Source organism: Chroicocephalus ridibundus, chromosome 5, assembly GCF_963924245.1.
Source record: "Chroicocephalus ridibundus chromosome 5, bChrRid1.1, whole genome shotgun sequence".
Lineage (NCBI taxonomy): Eukaryota > Metazoa > Chordata > Aves > Charadriiformes > Laridae > Chroicocephalus > Chroicocephalus ridibundus.
Window position 1 is genome coordinate 58589603 of NC_086288.1, and position 17803 is coordinate 58607405.

General features: G+C 38.6%; 1 protein-coding gene across 3 annotated transcripts in view; it reads left to right on the plus strand.

Annotated features, from left to right (window-relative positions):
- The window catches only part of CC2D2A (coiled-coil and C2 domain containing 2A), a 65708-nt gene continuing 47905 nt past the window's right edge, over window positions 1-17803 (plus strand). The window contains exons 1-10 of one of the 3 annotated variants that reach the window (XM_063336255.1): window positions 1-57; window positions 1380-1440; window positions 2195-2278; window positions 2519-2603; window positions 10816-10904; window positions 11418-11519; window positions 13401-13502; window positions 14353-14529; window positions 14692-14845; window positions 16474-16610. In XM_063336255.1, coding sequence (XP_063192325.1) covers window positions 1402-1440; window positions 2195-2278; window positions 2519-2603; window positions 10816-10904; window positions 11418-11519; window positions 13401-13502; window positions 14353-14529; window positions 14692-14845; window positions 16474-16610 — 969 coding nt within the window. In that variant the 5' untranslated portion in view covers window positions 1-57; window positions 1380-1401. Of the gene's footprint in view, window positions 58-1379; window positions 1441-1593; window positions 2077-2194; window positions 2279-2518; window positions 2604-10815; window positions 10905-11417; window positions 11520-13400; window positions 13503-14352; window positions 14530-14691; window positions 14846-16473; window positions 16611-17803 lie in introns of those variants that run through there. The other 2 variants (XM_063336253.1, XM_063336254.1) reach the window with 2 other exon arrangements.

Sequence of the window (17803 nt, forward strand, 5' to 3'; positions counted from 1 at the left end):
GGAGCTTTGTGCTTGCCTCTTTCTGTACACGGAAAGCTGCTGTGTAAGAAAGCTCAGGTAGGAAACAAACATTTTCCTTCAGATCTGTTTCAACATCAGAGCATTCTGCGTGCTTACATGAACGAGACAGATTTAAGGATCCAAAATCCTAAAAATTATTTTCTAGGTGCTTTTGATGTAGTTACTTTTTTAAAGAGAAGTGAGAGAAACTTCACTGTGTTTCTGTTGTCAGTTTTAAGTGCTTTGGAAACAGCCTCTGAGCTAAGGGAGAGTTTTATAGTTCTTGCATACAGTTGCTTATTACATTTTAAAGTGCCTGCTATAGTACTTAACTTCAAGAAATGCTAGAAAATTGTTAAAGAAAGTGACCATGAGGCCCTTCTGCTATGTTGCTGGTGTTCTCCATTTACACGTGCCTTTAGGGAAGCCTGTTTAAATTTGATATATAAAGCTTGATATGAACAAGAGATTTATGTGCCAAGCAATAAAAATGCTGCCTCTTCTTGCAGTGCCGTGAAGAGGGTATTTGAACCCTGCCTGCAGCAAGGAAATTTTGCCATTTTTGGGTAGATCACCCTTAGCCCTGGTGCAAGATACTTACTCAGGGAATTGAAGCGAATGCACAGGTGGTTTGGGAGAAAGAAAACCACTCATTTAGGGCAAGTTCAGCTCTGAGTTAGTTGAGACTTATTTAGAAACCTGAATGTCCTTGGGGCTACTAACTGGCAAGGGCTAAGCCTCAGGAGGAGACAACCACCTTGCTCCTCCTCTGCTGCTTCTGCTTTTTTATTAGGCATCTCCTAAGAGATAAAGAATGTGAAGATGAGTCTTCATATTCTAGCCTGGGCTGGAAGCATTTTTTGAGGCGAGTATGCACAAGTCTGTACATACCCAGTACAAAGAACTGATGGGGAACGAACGGATGACCTGTGGAGGGCTCAGTTAGCCCTATCGCTAGAGGAGATTTAGCCAGGTATGGAAAAAGGCCCCACATTTTACTCCTGTGAGTTTTTTCATGGGGATTTTGAAATCCAGAATAAACTATGCTGCTGTGAGTTACTTCAACTGTTAGGTCAGCACATCGGCGCTCAGGTTTTGCACTCATGCAGCTACGTTGGCGCAAGGTTTGTCCAGGGAACAAGTACAGACGAAGTCGTTTCCCTGTCGATTTAAGGGTAAAGCAGGACAGGAACCTGCAGTAATAGTGGCAACGAATGGAGTTATACAGACATAAATTTAAAAATTTCCTAAATGCTTGTAATCAAATACAGCAACTTCCAGCATTCAGGGTGCAAAGGTTACATGGAATATATCTCATAATCATTACATAGATATCAAAGTGTATCTCTCATGAGTAATTCCTGCATTGCTTGTGACAGCCAGGTGTCAGCCACTGACCAGATGAACTGCAGTGAAGAATCCCAGAGGATAATCATGGAGGTTAGTGTCCAGTTAGTTGAGACAAAACCAGTGTATGATCACTTTTCACTGTATATATGTAACTGAAAAAAGCAAAATAAGTAAGTCAGGAGTGTCTTGCAAGTTCTGGTTAATCCTAGATCAGACAGTACCATTCTAGTTGATGCAGGCTTGCATCATTATTTATTTCTGTGCAAATACATTGCAACTGCAGATACCATATGCTGTGAAACAGGCACCTTTAATGTGTATTTTTTATTCTATTTCATACTGATCCAACACTTTGTTGATTATCTTTGAATTATTGGTATAGTGTATTTAGCCTTGAGTAGGTTGAAAAAAATGAACATTACCCTGTTTTCTCATCTGTAGAAACGCTTTTGAGGTGATCGTGTTTAAACTGTGCCTCATGTGATGTCAATGAAATCTTAAAAGGGGAAAAAAAAACAAAACCCAAAAACCTCTTTGTGGTATAAGAAGATATAGACAGATACGTGTAGATCAGGCAATGTAATAGACAGATATGTGTAGATCAGGCAATGTACTTTATAGCTGTTAGTAGGCTTTAATCTTGCTAATAAATAGCAGTGCATGCTAACTTCAGTCAGTGTCACGACTGTAGTCTGCCAATGGCAGCAGCGGAACATGCAGATACAGGTAAAATTGATAAAATGTTTTAATAGACCAGAGGTTATCTCCGTGGGTCTGGGGACAAGGCCAGCCTCCACCCCACAGCGCAGCTCGCGCTCTCTCTCTCTCTCTCCCTCTGTGAAAGGCGGAGTTCCCGGAGGAGGACGCTGCCGAGATGGAAAGGCTGAGGAGGACCTTGACCGCTCGCCGCCAAAGCAGAAAAAAAGCGGTAAGCACCTCCGCCTCCCCTTCCCCGGCCCAGGCCTAGGCGCGGCGGCCCCCGGGTCCCGCCCCGCCGCGGGCTGACGGCCGGCCGCTACCGCGCATGCGCGGCTCGCGCTCCCCCCCTCAGGGCCGGGGTCCCACCGGCGGCGGCTGCAGGCAGCGGCCCCGCTTCTTGTCCCGTTCCGTCGCGTCCTGGCTCCCCCTCACTCATGCGCCCTCCCTCTCTCTTTCTGCCCCGCTGCAGCTGCCGGAGGCTGTGGGTCCCCCCGAACCGCGGGCGGAGGAAAGGAGCCGCTCTAGCATGGCGGCGGCTCCCCGGGCAGTGCGCGGTGAGTGACTTCCCAGCGGCCGCGGTGGGCCGGGGGCGGGGCCGGGGGCGGGGCGCGCTAATTATCCCGCCCTTCGAGGGCTTCATTAAACTCGCTTTTCATCCGCGGTAGTAGTGCGGGGATGGAGGGGTCTTTGTCGGGGTCTGCTGTGTGGCTGAGTCAGCTGGGAGCGTTATGCGTACAGTCAGGGCGCTGCGCTTGAAACACATACCCCCGTGGTATTCAAATGTGGATAGGTTATGAAGTGTGCTTGCACAAAATGCACAACGCTTTTCAAAGGTGTTAGTGTAGACCTGCAGTATTTACGTACTTGAATGTGAACCTTGTATTTCGTGCTTGAAGTGTTATTTGTGCTTACGGTGGCATTTGGACTTATTGATGGGCTATTTTAACTATGCCAGGTGACATACAAAGTAGGAGGGCGATGTAGTGGGAAGCTGTTGGAAGCATTTACATATTTGAATGTGAACCTCAGATTTTGTGCTTGAAGTGTTATGGTGACGTATGGATTTACTGATGGGCTATTTTAACTGTCACGTGTGAAATACTCTACTCACAAAACAGGAGAGGGCAAGAGTGATGTAGGGGGAAGCCGTTAGAAGTGAATGTCTAACGAGGCTGGGGAAGAATGGAAGTTGTGGGTACTTGAAAGCTAATCTCCAGTTTCTTCGACAGAATCTCAGGAATATTCCTGTTAAATACTTTGGACAACGTTAATGTTGTGGATCTTACTGCATGTTTTCATGGGTTTACCTAAATAGGGTGCATAAAAAAAACTAATTAAGAACAGAGTATTAAAAAGTCAATAAAATGAAACATCCAGGAAAGTATAGACATGCTTAGGTTTTCATCAACATCAAGGTTTATCAAAGTAAAATGTATGCGTTATCCTTAAACTCATTTTAGCGAAATAGGGTTTTTGTTACAGCTGTCTACAATTTAGGGATGTTTCCAGCCCTTTCAAGGTCCGTGTACTTTTCTTTTGAATGTTTTTTGTCTCTCGCTGTGCCAACTTGTGCTAACAAGTGATACGCTGTTGACAGATGGAGTCCAAACAGTTTTCAGAATTGATTGCATGGGGAAATCAAGAGACACCCTCTAGTGATGGTTGTTTTCTTTTACAGAAGCTCATTTTCCAAGAATAAACAGAACAGCACAGCATACTCTGAGAAGGAAACTAGCCATTAATTCCCTTATGTGAGGTTTTGTTTCCTTAACTATTTTGCTCTGTTACTTGTTCTTGTTGTGCTGCTTCTGAAATCTCTGTAATTCTGCTAATTTTGTATGATGGAGTGAAAAGTACTGCTTGTGGTATTGTGAATAGACTGTGTCATTGGTTTACTTAATTGCGGTATAATTTATCCATCTGGTTTGGGTTTTTTTGTTAAATTACATCTTAAATTTTGAGAAGGACCACCTTGAGCTGAAGTCTTCGTGCATCTATCCAAAACTTTTTTCCATTTTTTTCCCCTCAAAAATCAGTCTGACAGATTTATAAATAATTTAGATTTCCATCATCTGTATATTAAACTTTTTAATATGCTGACACTGATGTCTGCTATTTTGTTGCCCAATCATAAGCTAAAAGTAGATTTCTTTTTTATTTCCTCATTGCCTTTACTAGACTGAAGATCTGTGCATGAATTTCTGCTTATCATTGTCTTGCCAAGCCATAACTAACCATTTAAACAAAGTAATAAAATGTAACAACACCACCCCCCCATTTTCCAGGTGTCATGGAAAAATTCTACATCGGGTGTTTTCTCTACTCTCTTTTTTTGGTTTTGCTTTAGTGCCTGTAATACATTGCCTCTATTACTAGGCCATTTTTTAGTTTGTTGTGGCTGTCACCATATCTGTTCATTGTTTATGTTAAATTTCTGGTGTTAAAAGTATACACACACCCCTTTTTATGAAGAAGGAACTGTATTTTAACACACGTGGGAAGCAGGTAATGTTTATGGAATTACCAATTTCTGATGTCCCTCAAATATTTGGTTTATTTTATGCTAGCATGGTATGCTTATTTTTTCATTCTGGTCCCACTATAGCAAACTTAGCTTGAAACATATCCATCAACTATTTCTTCATGTAACATTCGTCATAGTCTCTGTTTGTCCCTGCTAGTCTTTCAGGCGCTCAGTCAGTCTCTACTGTTTTTTAATGCAGTCTGTGTGCAGAAATTTATTATTTTACTATGATCTACTTATGTGTGTACTTAGATTCCTATATACCTTTTGTAAATGGAAGGACTTGGCTATATGTCGGTCCACTAGTCAGACATAAAGAAGAATTGCTTTAAATAAAAAGCCCATGTCTGATAGTTATTCCCTTGTAAAGCCAGGACAACTGCAGTGTTACAAAATTGTTTTCTTCGTTGTTGGTTTTTTTTGAATTTGTGTAGTTAACGTGGTTGCAATTTCTGGAGTGCCTTAGTATGCATTTATGCAGTGATTGTACCATGAAAAATAAAAAAGTTTGTCTAGGACCTATGACAGAGGGTTCCCTATTTTCTTTCAGGTAACTGATGCTTGGTCACAGCATAACTGTCTGTCTGTCTGCTTTCCCTCCTGCCTGGTTTCTGCATCCAGTTCAGATACGGGACTAGTGTCGAGATACTTGCAGCAGTTCTGGGACTCTGTCAGTGTGGAGAGCTTTGAAGTCACACAGAGACCCAGTGGGTTTGGGCTCCTCCGAGTACAGGGGGAATCAAGGGAGAGTTATTAGATGACATTTTCAGGTTTTCAGTTTGGCTTAATTTCAGTTTGACTATCCAGCAAGCTTATTAGATCTGCCAGAAGTAAAATATGAAACCATTGTAGGATAATGACACTTCCAATGTAAAAAACGGTGTGAAATTAGGCCTGTATGGAAAATAAAGGCCTGTAATGGCAACCTTGTGAAGTAATGTTCTCAGTATTATTCTTTCACTTCAAAAATGTATTTTGAAGGTAAACACAAATTAGTTGGCTGTAGAGCCCGTTCACATAAGCAGAACAATAGTATATGTACAGAAAAATAAAGCAACAAAAATATTTTTTATGTGGTCCTTTTTTCAGGGAACCACATGATCCCACAATAATTGATGCACTAATTTTACTGCAACTATTAAAGCCTTAAAATGTTTTTCATTATGTATAGAAAGGATAATTCCCCTGTTGTTGCAAGGACTGATTCATTCATAAATAATTCTGCATGGAGAACAGCTCTCATGCTTTAAGAGGCGCTTAAAGTAGCGACAGATTGTTTCTGCACTAATTTTGCAGGTTTACGCCTTTCACTTTAACCTGGCTTGTCTGGAAATGCTTACAAGCAATTGTCAAGTATTTCAGAAGATGAAAAGCAGATTCCAATCTGTTGCTTTCTAGTTTACATTTATCAGAATGGAATTGAAATAAAGCATTTGCTCCAATGAAATAGAATATGTTTTTACATGCTACCTGAAGAGAATACAATCGTAGAAAAAAGTCATGGAAGGGAAATCAAAAGGTAACTTAGACCAGCTTCTCCCCTTAAGTCATTTCAACTCTATTCAAGTCTTCAGACCTGTTTTTGGTTTTGTTTTTTTTTTGGGGGGGGGAGGGGCGGGGGTAGACAGGTGGACTTGGACATGCACGTTTGTTGCCTGGGTTGTTCTGGGTTTTTTTGGTATTTTTTATTGGTGGGTTTGTGTTCTGTTTGTTTTGTTTGGGTTTTTTTGCTTTAAAGCTTGCACCAGTGAAGATTCCATAAGTATTTAAGGGACTCAATTCCAGTGCTAGAATACCCCAGAAGTTAAAAAGCTTTTCAGTGTGTAACAACTTTTCTTATTGCAATTAAATTCCATCATTTCAATCTCCAGCAGACACAGAGAGCCTTTCTGCATCCAACAGCCTTTTGTGGGCTTGAAGTTGTAAAAGATGTTGAAGTTTTTTTCCTCATTCCAAAATCTCTTCAAAGTCAGTCTTTGAGCAAATGTGACTTCTTGTAGTTCTTGCCTGCATGTTTTATACACTGATAGACTATTCCATCATTCAAACCACTAATAAGCATTTTAAAGGCATTAGATTGAGGCAGACCCTGAAAATACCTACTCAGTTTGAATTTATTATGATTTTTCCAGTGACTTGCACGCGTCCCCTTCCCCCTGCCTCTCTGTCATTTCATTCAAATATTTCCTATTGAGAGACACTTTTTATAGGGCAAGCTCAAAAGGTGAGATGTATGCTTTTTCCATTATTCACAAGACTGGGTAGAATATATGTTGAAGAACATTAAATTGGCTTGATCAGTCTTGATCTTGGCTAATGCGGCCTTCTGATGCATATTGTTTTACTGACTTAAATATTTACAAATAGGCTGAGACTTTTTTGTAGAGTTGAAGTTTGACTGACTTCTGTATGCTTCTGCAGCTTGCTCTTTCCCATCTCTTAAGACACTCGCCCAGGATTTTGGAACTTGCCTATTCTCCATCACTTCTCAGAATCACTGGAAGTTCTGATGTTGTTGCAGCCAGTTAATTATTGGATACCCTGCAATGATGGTTCTTAATTAGCTCAGTCTGATGAATATTTATCTAGATCTTGTTCTCTGTTTTGTCATTAATTCTTACCCTGTTCTTGCTCGTACTGCGTTCCTTGTTAGAAAAGACAAAATGCAAATAGACTTTCCTGTGTGTCATCTCTTAGTGTCTCTACTGAGTACTTGCTTATTTCTGTCTCTAGTAATCCTCTTGTTAAGGAAGTGATTATGGGGTGCTTTCTTTTCTCTTATTTGTCTCATGCTATCGATATTCACTTTGTACCTTGTTTTTTCTTTTGGAGGTTTCCAAATACAATGAATGCTACTTTGTAAAAATACAGGCAGTAAATTGTGTCATTTGAAAAGATTATGATTCTCTCAAATCTTTTGATGTTTCTGAGTAGAATCAGTATTAGTGGGGTTTATCTTAATGTATTTTTCTTTTCTAAATGACAGTGGACTAAGGTCATCCTAGAAATTAGATTGCACTTTGAATTTGGTATGGTAGGTAGCCTTTAAATTTTTAAGTTGTATATTCAATGTACAGTATTTTCTGCAGCCAGTAAAGCTCTTGGAATAATATTGAATCAGCCGTAATGTGATATATGTTGTGTGACCTTACCTCCTAAAGCCCTTACCCTTTGCTGTTTTATCTCCTGTTCATGAATTTAATGCCTTATATAAACCTGAAATCACCCTTTACTTAGACCTTGGCAAACAATGTTCTTTCGTAAGGGCAAAGAACAAATCAGTGTTTGGCTCAAAGAACTGACAAGTAATATAATTCTATAAATGGAGATAACTACAAAAACTTATTTACCTAGAATGTCATGTATGCACAGATTAAAAATTAAAGAAAAAAAAAAACAGCACCATGCACCACAAAGCACATGTGTGAAAAGAGCTGCAGTTTTCTCCTGATAATCGTCTTACAATTGTTCCAGTAAAAGTACCAGTGTGTCCTGTGTGGAATAATGGAGCTCCTTCTGGAAAGACAAGCTAGTTAAAAAAGTTTGGGAGAAGAAAGTAAGATCTGAGGATTCCACATATAAAAAGGCACATAAGGCTCTTCTCTTTAAAAAGTTAATATTGCATATATCAAAGTCAAAGTTAAAGTTTCAGTAAGCTCCTGAGAATTTCCAGGTGAACTCCAGGGCTCCATTGAGACTGAAGAGGTCTGTGCAGATGGGGAGACAATTACGTAGCTAGAATCAATTTTGCTAATGAAGAAATGAGTTGGGTCTTTCAAAAAGAAAAATACTTCAATGATGACTTTCTAAGCTATTGGGTATATTCAGCTTAAAATATTCCAGAGACTTTTATAAGGAGGGTAGCTTTGACTCTTTTACAGTGGTAATGCAATCCATGAGAGGGAGATGGGTACCTTCTCAAATTACCAAGCAGAAGACAACCATAAGCATGTTTAATACATAAAGCTGCTGGAAGTGTTGCCATTTGCTTAGACATACAATCTCATTTATATTGTACATTTAAAATGGTTTTCATTTGTGTTTATATGAGAGGATGGGTTGCAGGTATCCACTCCTTTGTATTTCTGACCCCAAGAGCGTAGCTTCTCTATAAACAACTGGATAATTATTTATTTTTTATTTAGGTATCAAGGAATGCAGTAGGGTACAGGTTCGCCCATTGAATATTTACTGAATCTACCTGAAGAAATCATAATCTAAGAGGATCTGATATGTGGAAGATAAGGGGGAGGAATGCCGTCAGTCCTTCAAAGGAAAAGGAGACCCTGATAAGTTTGATTATCAAAGACACTTTCTCATTTGGTTTTAATTATGGAAGAAAAGCCTGGGCTTTTGGGGAACAGCAATTCAAAGTCTGCAACAAACTAATTATCCTTTTCCACAATCACATGATTACTCAAGTCAGTGGCCAAACCTGGTATTTACTATTTATCAAAAAATCTAAATATATGCCGCTGATTTAAAACTCAGATTTGTGTGTTTCACAGGATCAGCAGAGAATACTTGATCCTAAAGGATACAGAGTTTTGATGAGTTCTTGGGGTTGGTAGGTGGGTTGTGGGATTTTTTTGTTTGTTTGGTTTTGTACCAGGGGGTACACCTCTAGTGATGGCCTTCAGCTGGACTTAGCAATACCGATCACAACCCTTTGAGCTCAAAAGTTCAGCCAATTTTCAGTTCACCTACTTATGTAGTCCATATTTCATCAGTTTCTCTATAAGGGTGTTACAGGAAATGGTGAAAAACAACATCCACTGTTTTCCCTTCATCCACTAACCCAATTGTCTTATCATGGAAAGTTGTCTCGTTGGTCAGGTAGAAGTTTTTCCCCTTCATAAATCCATGCTGACAACTCCCAATTTTCGTCTTGTACTTAACATATTCGGCAATGGTTTCCAGGATTATTTGCTCCATCACCTTCTTGGGCATCAAGATGAGGCAGACCAGCCTGTAGTTCCCCAGATTTTCCTCCTTGAAGACAGGAGTGATGTTTTCTCACTTCCAGTCCTCAGGAACCTCCCTTAATCATCATCACAATCTTTTAAAGATAATTGACAGTGGCCTTGAGATGACATTGACCAGCTCCCTCAGTACTCATGGAGGCATCCCATTAGGACCCACGGATTTGCGTATGTCCAGTTTGTTTAAATGTGGCCTTACTTGATCTTCCTCCACTGAGGGTAAGTTTTTGCTGCCCCAGTCTTTTTCACTGGTCTCTGGGGCCTGTTGGTCCTAATGGCAGTAAAAACTGAGATGAAGAGAGCACTGATTACTTGGGTCTTTTCTGTGTCTCCTGTTACCAGGTCCACTGCCCCATTCAGCAGCAGGTAAGCAGTTTCCCTAGTCTTCCTTTTGCTGCTAATAAACCTGTAATATCCCGTCTTGTTGGCCAGCACATCTATTGCCGTATTCAAGTCCAGGTGGACTCTGGCTTTTCTAAGCCCATCCCTGCACGCTAGGACAGTGTCATAGTATTCCTCCCAGGTCTCCTGTCCCTGTTTACATCTCTTGTAAGTTTTCGTTTTACTTGTGATTTAAGTTGGTTAATCCATGTAGCCTCCTGTGGGTCTTGCTTGACTTCCTGAGTATGGGGACAGACTGCTGGTGAGCTTGGAGGAGGTGATCTGTTGATGACAGAGGGGTGGCACAAGTAGAGCTGCGAGTAGTTTGTGTGTGAAATGGGAAGTTACTTGATAATGCTGCCAGTCGGACATGGGACAGGGTAAAAAAATTCTCTTGATTGTACTAGAGCTGTAGCACAAAAACACTGCTGCAGAAATTTAGTATTTTGTCACTACAAAAAGCAGGTACCTCTATGCTGAAAAGCGAGCAAGTCTGTAAATTCTTTACTGTTTTGATCACACCTGTATCAAGATTCAGAGCACATCACCATTCAAAATTAGATCTAGACGGCTCTGAGTAACAGGTTATAAAATATCAGGTAATTCTTTACATATTTTTAATAGAAAAAAAGTGTGCATATGGTTTACTTAAGGTGGTTCATAGTGTATGATGAAAGGTAGATCCATCACAGATAAATGCATTTAAGTGATAGTCTGTAATGTCTGAATTCCAAATAAATGTTTCATTCCTTCACATTCTCTCATGCAAGTTCTTTCTGTTGGAATATGGGACTCAGTATGGTATATATGGTTTTATTTTATATAATTTTCTTTCAGAAAATACTTAATTTAAACATTACTGTTTTTTCACTGTTTCAGACTTGCCGCCTGTTCCTTCTACATCGAGGAGAGACTCTGCAGAACTTTCTGTTAGGGAGCGAATGAGAGAGAAACTAAAAGCAGCAAGGGTGAGAATCCTTCAGAAGTCCTGTTTGGTTAACTTTAGTCTTCTAAGTACCACCAACATCATTTTGCTTGCTTAGTGCTGTGTGAATCTCAGATGAGATACCTGCTTTTTTATGTCTAGGGCCGACATAATGCTTGGTTGATCAGTACAATTATTTTCCAGTATATTTCTATTGCTGTGTTTTTTATAAAGTTTATATTTAATTTGTTTGTAATAATATAAAAGTTGTCTTTGTTTCATAATTCAAATGATACAGTCATTACAAAATCCTTCTGTGTTTTTGTCAAAAAGATACATTATTTTGAAATCATTGTATTTCCTTGTAAGTTTACTGTGCAGTTTAATAAGGAGTATTAACATCTAGGTCTGTAAAATCACTTAAGCTGATTATATAGTTAAAAGATTCTGTCCCTAAAACAAACATGCATAAGGTGTTGAGTTCCTGGGAATTATTGTAGCTTTGGTCTTATTATATTTCGGTTATAGCTAAGCATTTTTTTGTTTGTTTGCTTAGTCAAAAGCAGAAACTACTTTATCACAAGAAGACCCCAGCCCCCGACCCAGGTGTTTAAAAGGCATCAGAGAAAGGAAAACAGAAGTCAGACTGGATAAAACGGTAAGAAGGTGCATTGGGTTTTGCTATTCTGATGATGAGAAAATGAATCTGAAAAATGGAATAAATCAAAGACTACGCATAGCCTTGAGGATCAATTTCATTTATTTTAACGGGATCAAAATTATACTATTGTTTAAATTAGTGATCAGGAAGGAAACTTTCTGATTATTGCTTTTAATGTACCTATTTAACAATAATCATTGGCTTTCATTATAGCATAGCCATCATGTGGAATTTCTGTCATGTACAGGTTCATGACTTCTGTTGCTTAAGATGCCTTGAAGTATTTAAAAGTTACTGTGACAGAAGGGACCACTGTATTGTAGCTTTATATAAATTTGCACAGTGTAATTGCTAAAGGCTGGATATTAGCTTTCTGTCATTGTACTGTATTGTATTTCCTTGTATTTTATATTCAGGTTTTTTTTAGTATAAGCATGTTCTTTGTTAGAAAATGAATTTTGTATTAAAAAAAATAACAAAGGCTATGCCTGTGTAGAACTTGCACCCAGATAGTCTTCAGAATTCACAAAGAGATTGTTTGCCTATAGAAAATGCGTTCCAAGGAATGTGTATGCCCAGGAAATAACAGCACGTAGCAGTAACGTTTTTGTCTGGAATTCCAAACAATATGAATTAGCTTGGCTAAATTGCTTGTCCAGGGGAGAATTACCTAATCATGTAGGTTGCGGGGAAGGTTTTTGGTAGTGTTTTCTTATAAAAAGTAATTTTCACAGCTTTCAGTTAAGTGTTGTTTTAATATGTTTGTATTAGGAAAATGTGGAATTGCTACCCTTATTAAAGTTGTTTACTAATTTATATAAAATGTGGCTGAAGCTTTCCATGTGTTTGCTTTGTTTCCTGTACGTATTTACCCACATATGAAGTCCTGTTTTGTTGTTAAACAAGCGGCCATCAGACTGCCAGGGTTTGAGATTTTCTTTTTGCTATTAGTATTTTGAAGTTTAGGTTGAATAGATGTAAACTTGAGAAATGTCTTCCTTTAATCTAAGAATTCAGGCCACAGGGTGGAAAAACAGATAGAATGTTAGATGTGTTTATGTTGGCTGGGCCCAATGAAAATCACTTAGAAGCCCTTAAGTGCTGAAGCAACCTCAGAACCAGTGATGCTTACAGTGATCTCTGAGTAGGGACAGGTACTCTCCCTACTTCAGAAAACTGGAATTGGATAACCACAATACCTTCTTTCTTGAAAAGGTAGAGGAGTATCACCCATGGAGTTTTAGGGTAGCCTAGCAATAATTGTTTGAGAGAGAACAAAACAAATAATTGAGTTCGTATTTAAGCACCCGAGCAATGGACACCACCTTTTTTAAATAATACTAAAAAGGTTTTTCCTGATTGCAGCAGGGGCTGTATGAGAAGCTGGCCCTAGCTCCTTGATTCCCTTCCCGGGTCAGCAGTGTCTGTCAGCAGCACCCTCGCCACTGCTGCCCACTTTGTGCTGTCTGTCAACCTTGCATTTGTAGACAGGAAGATTTTTGCATTGCTGCCCCATTTCTCCCCCTTGCGGAGATTAGCATGTGGTTGCTTGTGTTTGGCAATGCAGAAACAATGATCTCATCAGCAGTGAAGAAAGTAAACTAACATTTATGCCATGAACCATTTCTTGATACTCCGAAGTCTATTTCTTGACCCAAAGGAGAAAGGAGTTAAGTAATAAATAGATGTACCCTTTTAAAATAAATATAAAATCAATGTAATTGTTATCACAGTGACTCTACTTCTTTTTAGTTTTGGTTTGGTTTTTTTCTGTGACAAAGCAATATATAATCTCTGTATTCAGCTATTTGTTGTCTTTTTTTTTTTTCTATAAAACAGTAAATGTATGTTATATCTTATGTATATGTTTTTATGCAGTCTGATAATGATAAATTTAGGGAGATGCAAGAGGATGAATCCCACTTACCGTCAAAAATAAAGTTTCGTGATTCTGTCAAAAAGCTTAAGCAAAAGTCAACAGTAAGTATCAATACTTTCATTTCAATAACTGATATTAATTTAATTTAAACTTTATGTGGCTTCATGATTCTGTTTGAAGAAGCAGACAGAATTCAGTCTTAAGTAGTGGAGGGGGTGTTATTTAATTTAAAAATTCACAAACAGTATGTGCCAACAATTGAAGGATAAAATGGGAACCTTAAATATAAGAATGGCTTTGGGTCATTTGATTTTAAAAAAATATCAAGTAAAATCCATCTGGACACAATTACTGGAGGAAAAATTTTATGCTTTTTAATGTTTAAATACTTTCTATTGAATGCCACCAATTGGCATTAAAGCAATTTACAGATTAGTATATTCATATTTATTATCCACAAAATGCTACTCTTAATGCTACTGTTAATTCTTTTATTAGAGGATTCATCCTAACACTAAAGGGGCCTGGGTCCTTCAGAGGCAAAAAGCCATTAGAAATTTCTCTTAATTTCTTTCACTTGGATGTCTGCATTATGGCCAGAATTTAAACTTTGGCATTTCTCATTCACAAATTGTTTATATTTGAAACAATAAGCTGGTTAAAATTGAACGAGGTAACTCTTTTTAATAAAACATTGCAAGAAATATTTAATGAAGTAACAGTATAACATTAGAGAAAGTTTCATGTATCATTTAAAAATTTCAGTGAGCTTAAGCATTTGTTCTATTTGAACAGTTCTATTTGAGTTCTATTGGAGATAAAATAGTTGTTATCCTGTGAGACGTGTTTATACATGCTGTTATTGCTATTATTAATGGAAAGATGCCTTCACTTGGCCTAAATTTCGTATGCGTGTTCTGTGTTTAAAGCATCATTGTCTTCTTTTCTTAGTTCCAGAATGATTTTCCTTCCGCTGAGGAAGCGTATAATTTCTTTACCTTCAATTTTGATCCTGAACCAGAAGGTATGAAGGCTGGTGCCAGGAAAAGGAATGAATTAAATGCAGAAGAGGAGGCAGAAGAAGAATGTGTAGAAACACATGAGGATGAGCAAGAGGAGGATGAAACGGTGGGAGCTATAGAATAAATGTTCATATTTTTATTTTTCAATTAATCACCTAATACAAAATGACAACTTTTGTTTCCTTAAAAATTCTGAAAGTGTACTCTCTAAAGCTCTCCATTTTAAGAAACAGATGAACTAACAGAGACGTTTGCACTTAAACTATAGGATGAAGACATATGCCTAGTTAAAGATGATGATTTATTCGTTATTGGGCAGACAGACGAAGATTTTATAGTAATGAAACCTGCTGATTGTGAAATCTACTCAGAGCAAGTAAAAAAGGAAAAAGAATTTCTTTTCATTCCCAGCATGCTAGCAGGTATGAAGATTGTGCTTATCCATTTTGTTCCTGGATTTTGCATAGCATGACACCCTTTGATCTGCTAAAAAAATACCTGTCAGAGTGTCTCTAGCAGTAGAGGGGTACTTAATTGCATTTCTCTGACACTGATCATCCAGTCAAGTCTGAAAAGGTCTGACAAAATGGATTAACTAGGGACATGCACACCTCAGCAGGTCACCAGCTGGTATGGGCAAGTGAACTCGGGGCACATTGGTTGCTCTGGCGTAATTACCTTAGTGCCGTCCATAGTAAATGCAAGCCGGCTGCCCCCTCTTTCACTGAGGTTTAGCTGTTACATTATTTAACATATGCAACAGGGCACTGGGTACACATAGTTAGGTACTAAGAGTGGATCAGGCACTGTACGTTATAACTTACACTGTTTCTTCACTTGGCCACATCTGCAGTTTTTTCCACGTGGCAAATTTGTCAAGACTCATGTAAGTAACATAAGGATTTTTGTAATTCAAGTGACCCTTTTCCCAAAATGTGATTTTGTGAATTGGAAATAGTTAGTCAACACTGATCATGTCTCTGACCTTTTTGCCTTATTCCCATAGAACTGCAAAGTCCGAAAAAATTGCTTTATAATATCACTTGCTATTTAATATTTGAAGTGGAAGAAATAGAAATGAGTCTCTTGGTGGTCTGTACCAGAATGGTATCAGCACAGCTTGCAGTGCAACGTCAAAATATTTGACATTCGATGCTTGTGTTTTTTCCTGTCTTGTATCTTAGTTCTGACTGCTTCCAGTGTGGTCCACTGTGTTCTGACTTGGGGGATAACTTTTATTGTAACCCTCAGCATAATCTCTCCCTGTTTCAAGATTGCTCCTTGAAAAATACTGAGCCCATAGACACCAGTGAGATAATCCTGCAGGCAGGCTGTAAAGAATTCCACCTACTGTTATTGGGCTAACACGACTTTTTATGCGTGTTCTGTATTTTGTACAAGAGTAGTTTAAGCAAACTAGTAATAGTAGTTTGGATTAATCTTAGTTAAAGTTTGACTTTATATGGGAAAGGCTTAGAAGTGTTTCCAGGAAGAAATTCTTTTCCGTAAGGGTGGTGAGGCACTGGAACAGGTTGCCCAGGGAAGCTGTGGATGCCCCATCCCTGGAGGTGTTTATGGCCAGGCTGGATGGGGCTTTGAGCAGCCTGGTCTAGTGGGAGGTGTCCCTGCCCAGGGCAGGGGGGGTGGAACTAGGTGATCTTTAAGGTCCTTTCCAACCCGAAACATTCTGTGATGTTTGGTCAGTTGTTGCTGCGAATGGGTTTTTACACTGTTTTGCAAGCAACCATTAAAACTAAAGTCCACTAAGTTATTTGAAGTATTTTTTGGTGAGGAAATGTTTAATTATCTGTTTCACAGACTTGTGACACTTTTATGATAGGTTTAAATTGTGGATCTGTCCTGATTAAGAAAAGGACCTGTTTTGGTTATATATCTATTTCTTTTTTCCTAGTTAGGAAAATATTTCTGATGGCATGCTCTAATATGCAGTGCCATTTGTTTAAGAATGGCATAGGCTTTTAGAGAATTAATAAACTAGAACTACAGTTGTTAGATATTTTACATGCTTTTCTATTCAATTTCTCATTAGTGCCTACTTCTGAGAAGATGCCTGGAAATGTGCAACCTAGGTACCTTGAGGATGAGGGTCTTTACACGGGAGAAAGGCCCTTTGTATCCCAGTCTAATCAAAATATATTAGAAAACAGAATACTCAGACAGGAGCAAGTAAGTCACCACTACCTTCTTAGCTGCTGTCTTTTTTAAATCCTTTATTTATCAGTATTTTATTTTGTTATAGTTAAGTAGGTAGATGGTTATGGTAATATGGGGCTTTCCTATTTAAAATGTTTAGCAGTATCAGTCGTCAGGAAATGTGGATTCTTGTAGGAGCGTGTTTTAGTGTATCCCAATAGTCAGAGCACCAGACTGGGTCTTAGAAAACTGGTGTCTTTTCCTGGCTCTGCTCGTAGCCTGCTGGGGAACAAATCACCTCACTTTTCTGTGCCAGAGTTTAGTTGCCACTACAATGGGGGAATTATAATTTACTATTTTATAAAATGTTGTGAGCCCTAGTGGTATGTATAAAGAGTTATGCAAGAGCTGTTGTTATTATTTACTGGAAGATCATAACAAAAGGAAGCAATATGGAATGGCTGTTTTCTGTGTTCACTGAAGATAATATGAACTAATAAATTTGTAGAAATTTACTGATCAGACTCTATGAGTAATTAAATATTGGTATAGACTATCTGGAGGGCTTTTAGCATCATTTTAGATTTTTAAGAATGGCTTATGGGAACACCATGAAGGTGGCTTCGATGTATTTTATCCTGCTATATATGTATAGTTTAGTATAGATTTAAGCTACTGTACAGCAGTTGCCCTTTATATTTTATTATGACTCTATGAATTTTTCCTGGGCTGGCAGGGGTACTTTTGTGAATTAGATTGGGAATATTTGGATCTAAAATTTTTAACTGGACGACTCTTCAACCCAGTTAGTTTTCTGGTTTGCTTCACTGTGTTACCACATCAGTATTTGGTTCTAAGGTCAGCTTAAACCAGGTGTGGGAATAAGAGGGCAGGCCAGCATCTTTCAGCAGCTGCGCTGGTTTAAGCTATTCTTGAATCCAGGTCATGAAAGCAGAGGGATGAATTAGGACAATGTTTAACACGTGAAGCCATGGGTAGGAATTGGTGTGTAAGACACTTACCGTATCTGCTTTCATAGATACTGTTTAATTAGTTCAGTTTGTGGACTAGAAGAGTTGAGAGATCCTTTGATAAGTGATCTCTCTGAGCTGCCATTTAGCTCTTTAATTCTTTGCTTTATGATTTTTATAATCCAATTTGAAGATTTGGGTGGCAGTCTTGTGTAAAACATTATAATTCTTTCAATCTTAGCAATTTAAGAAAAC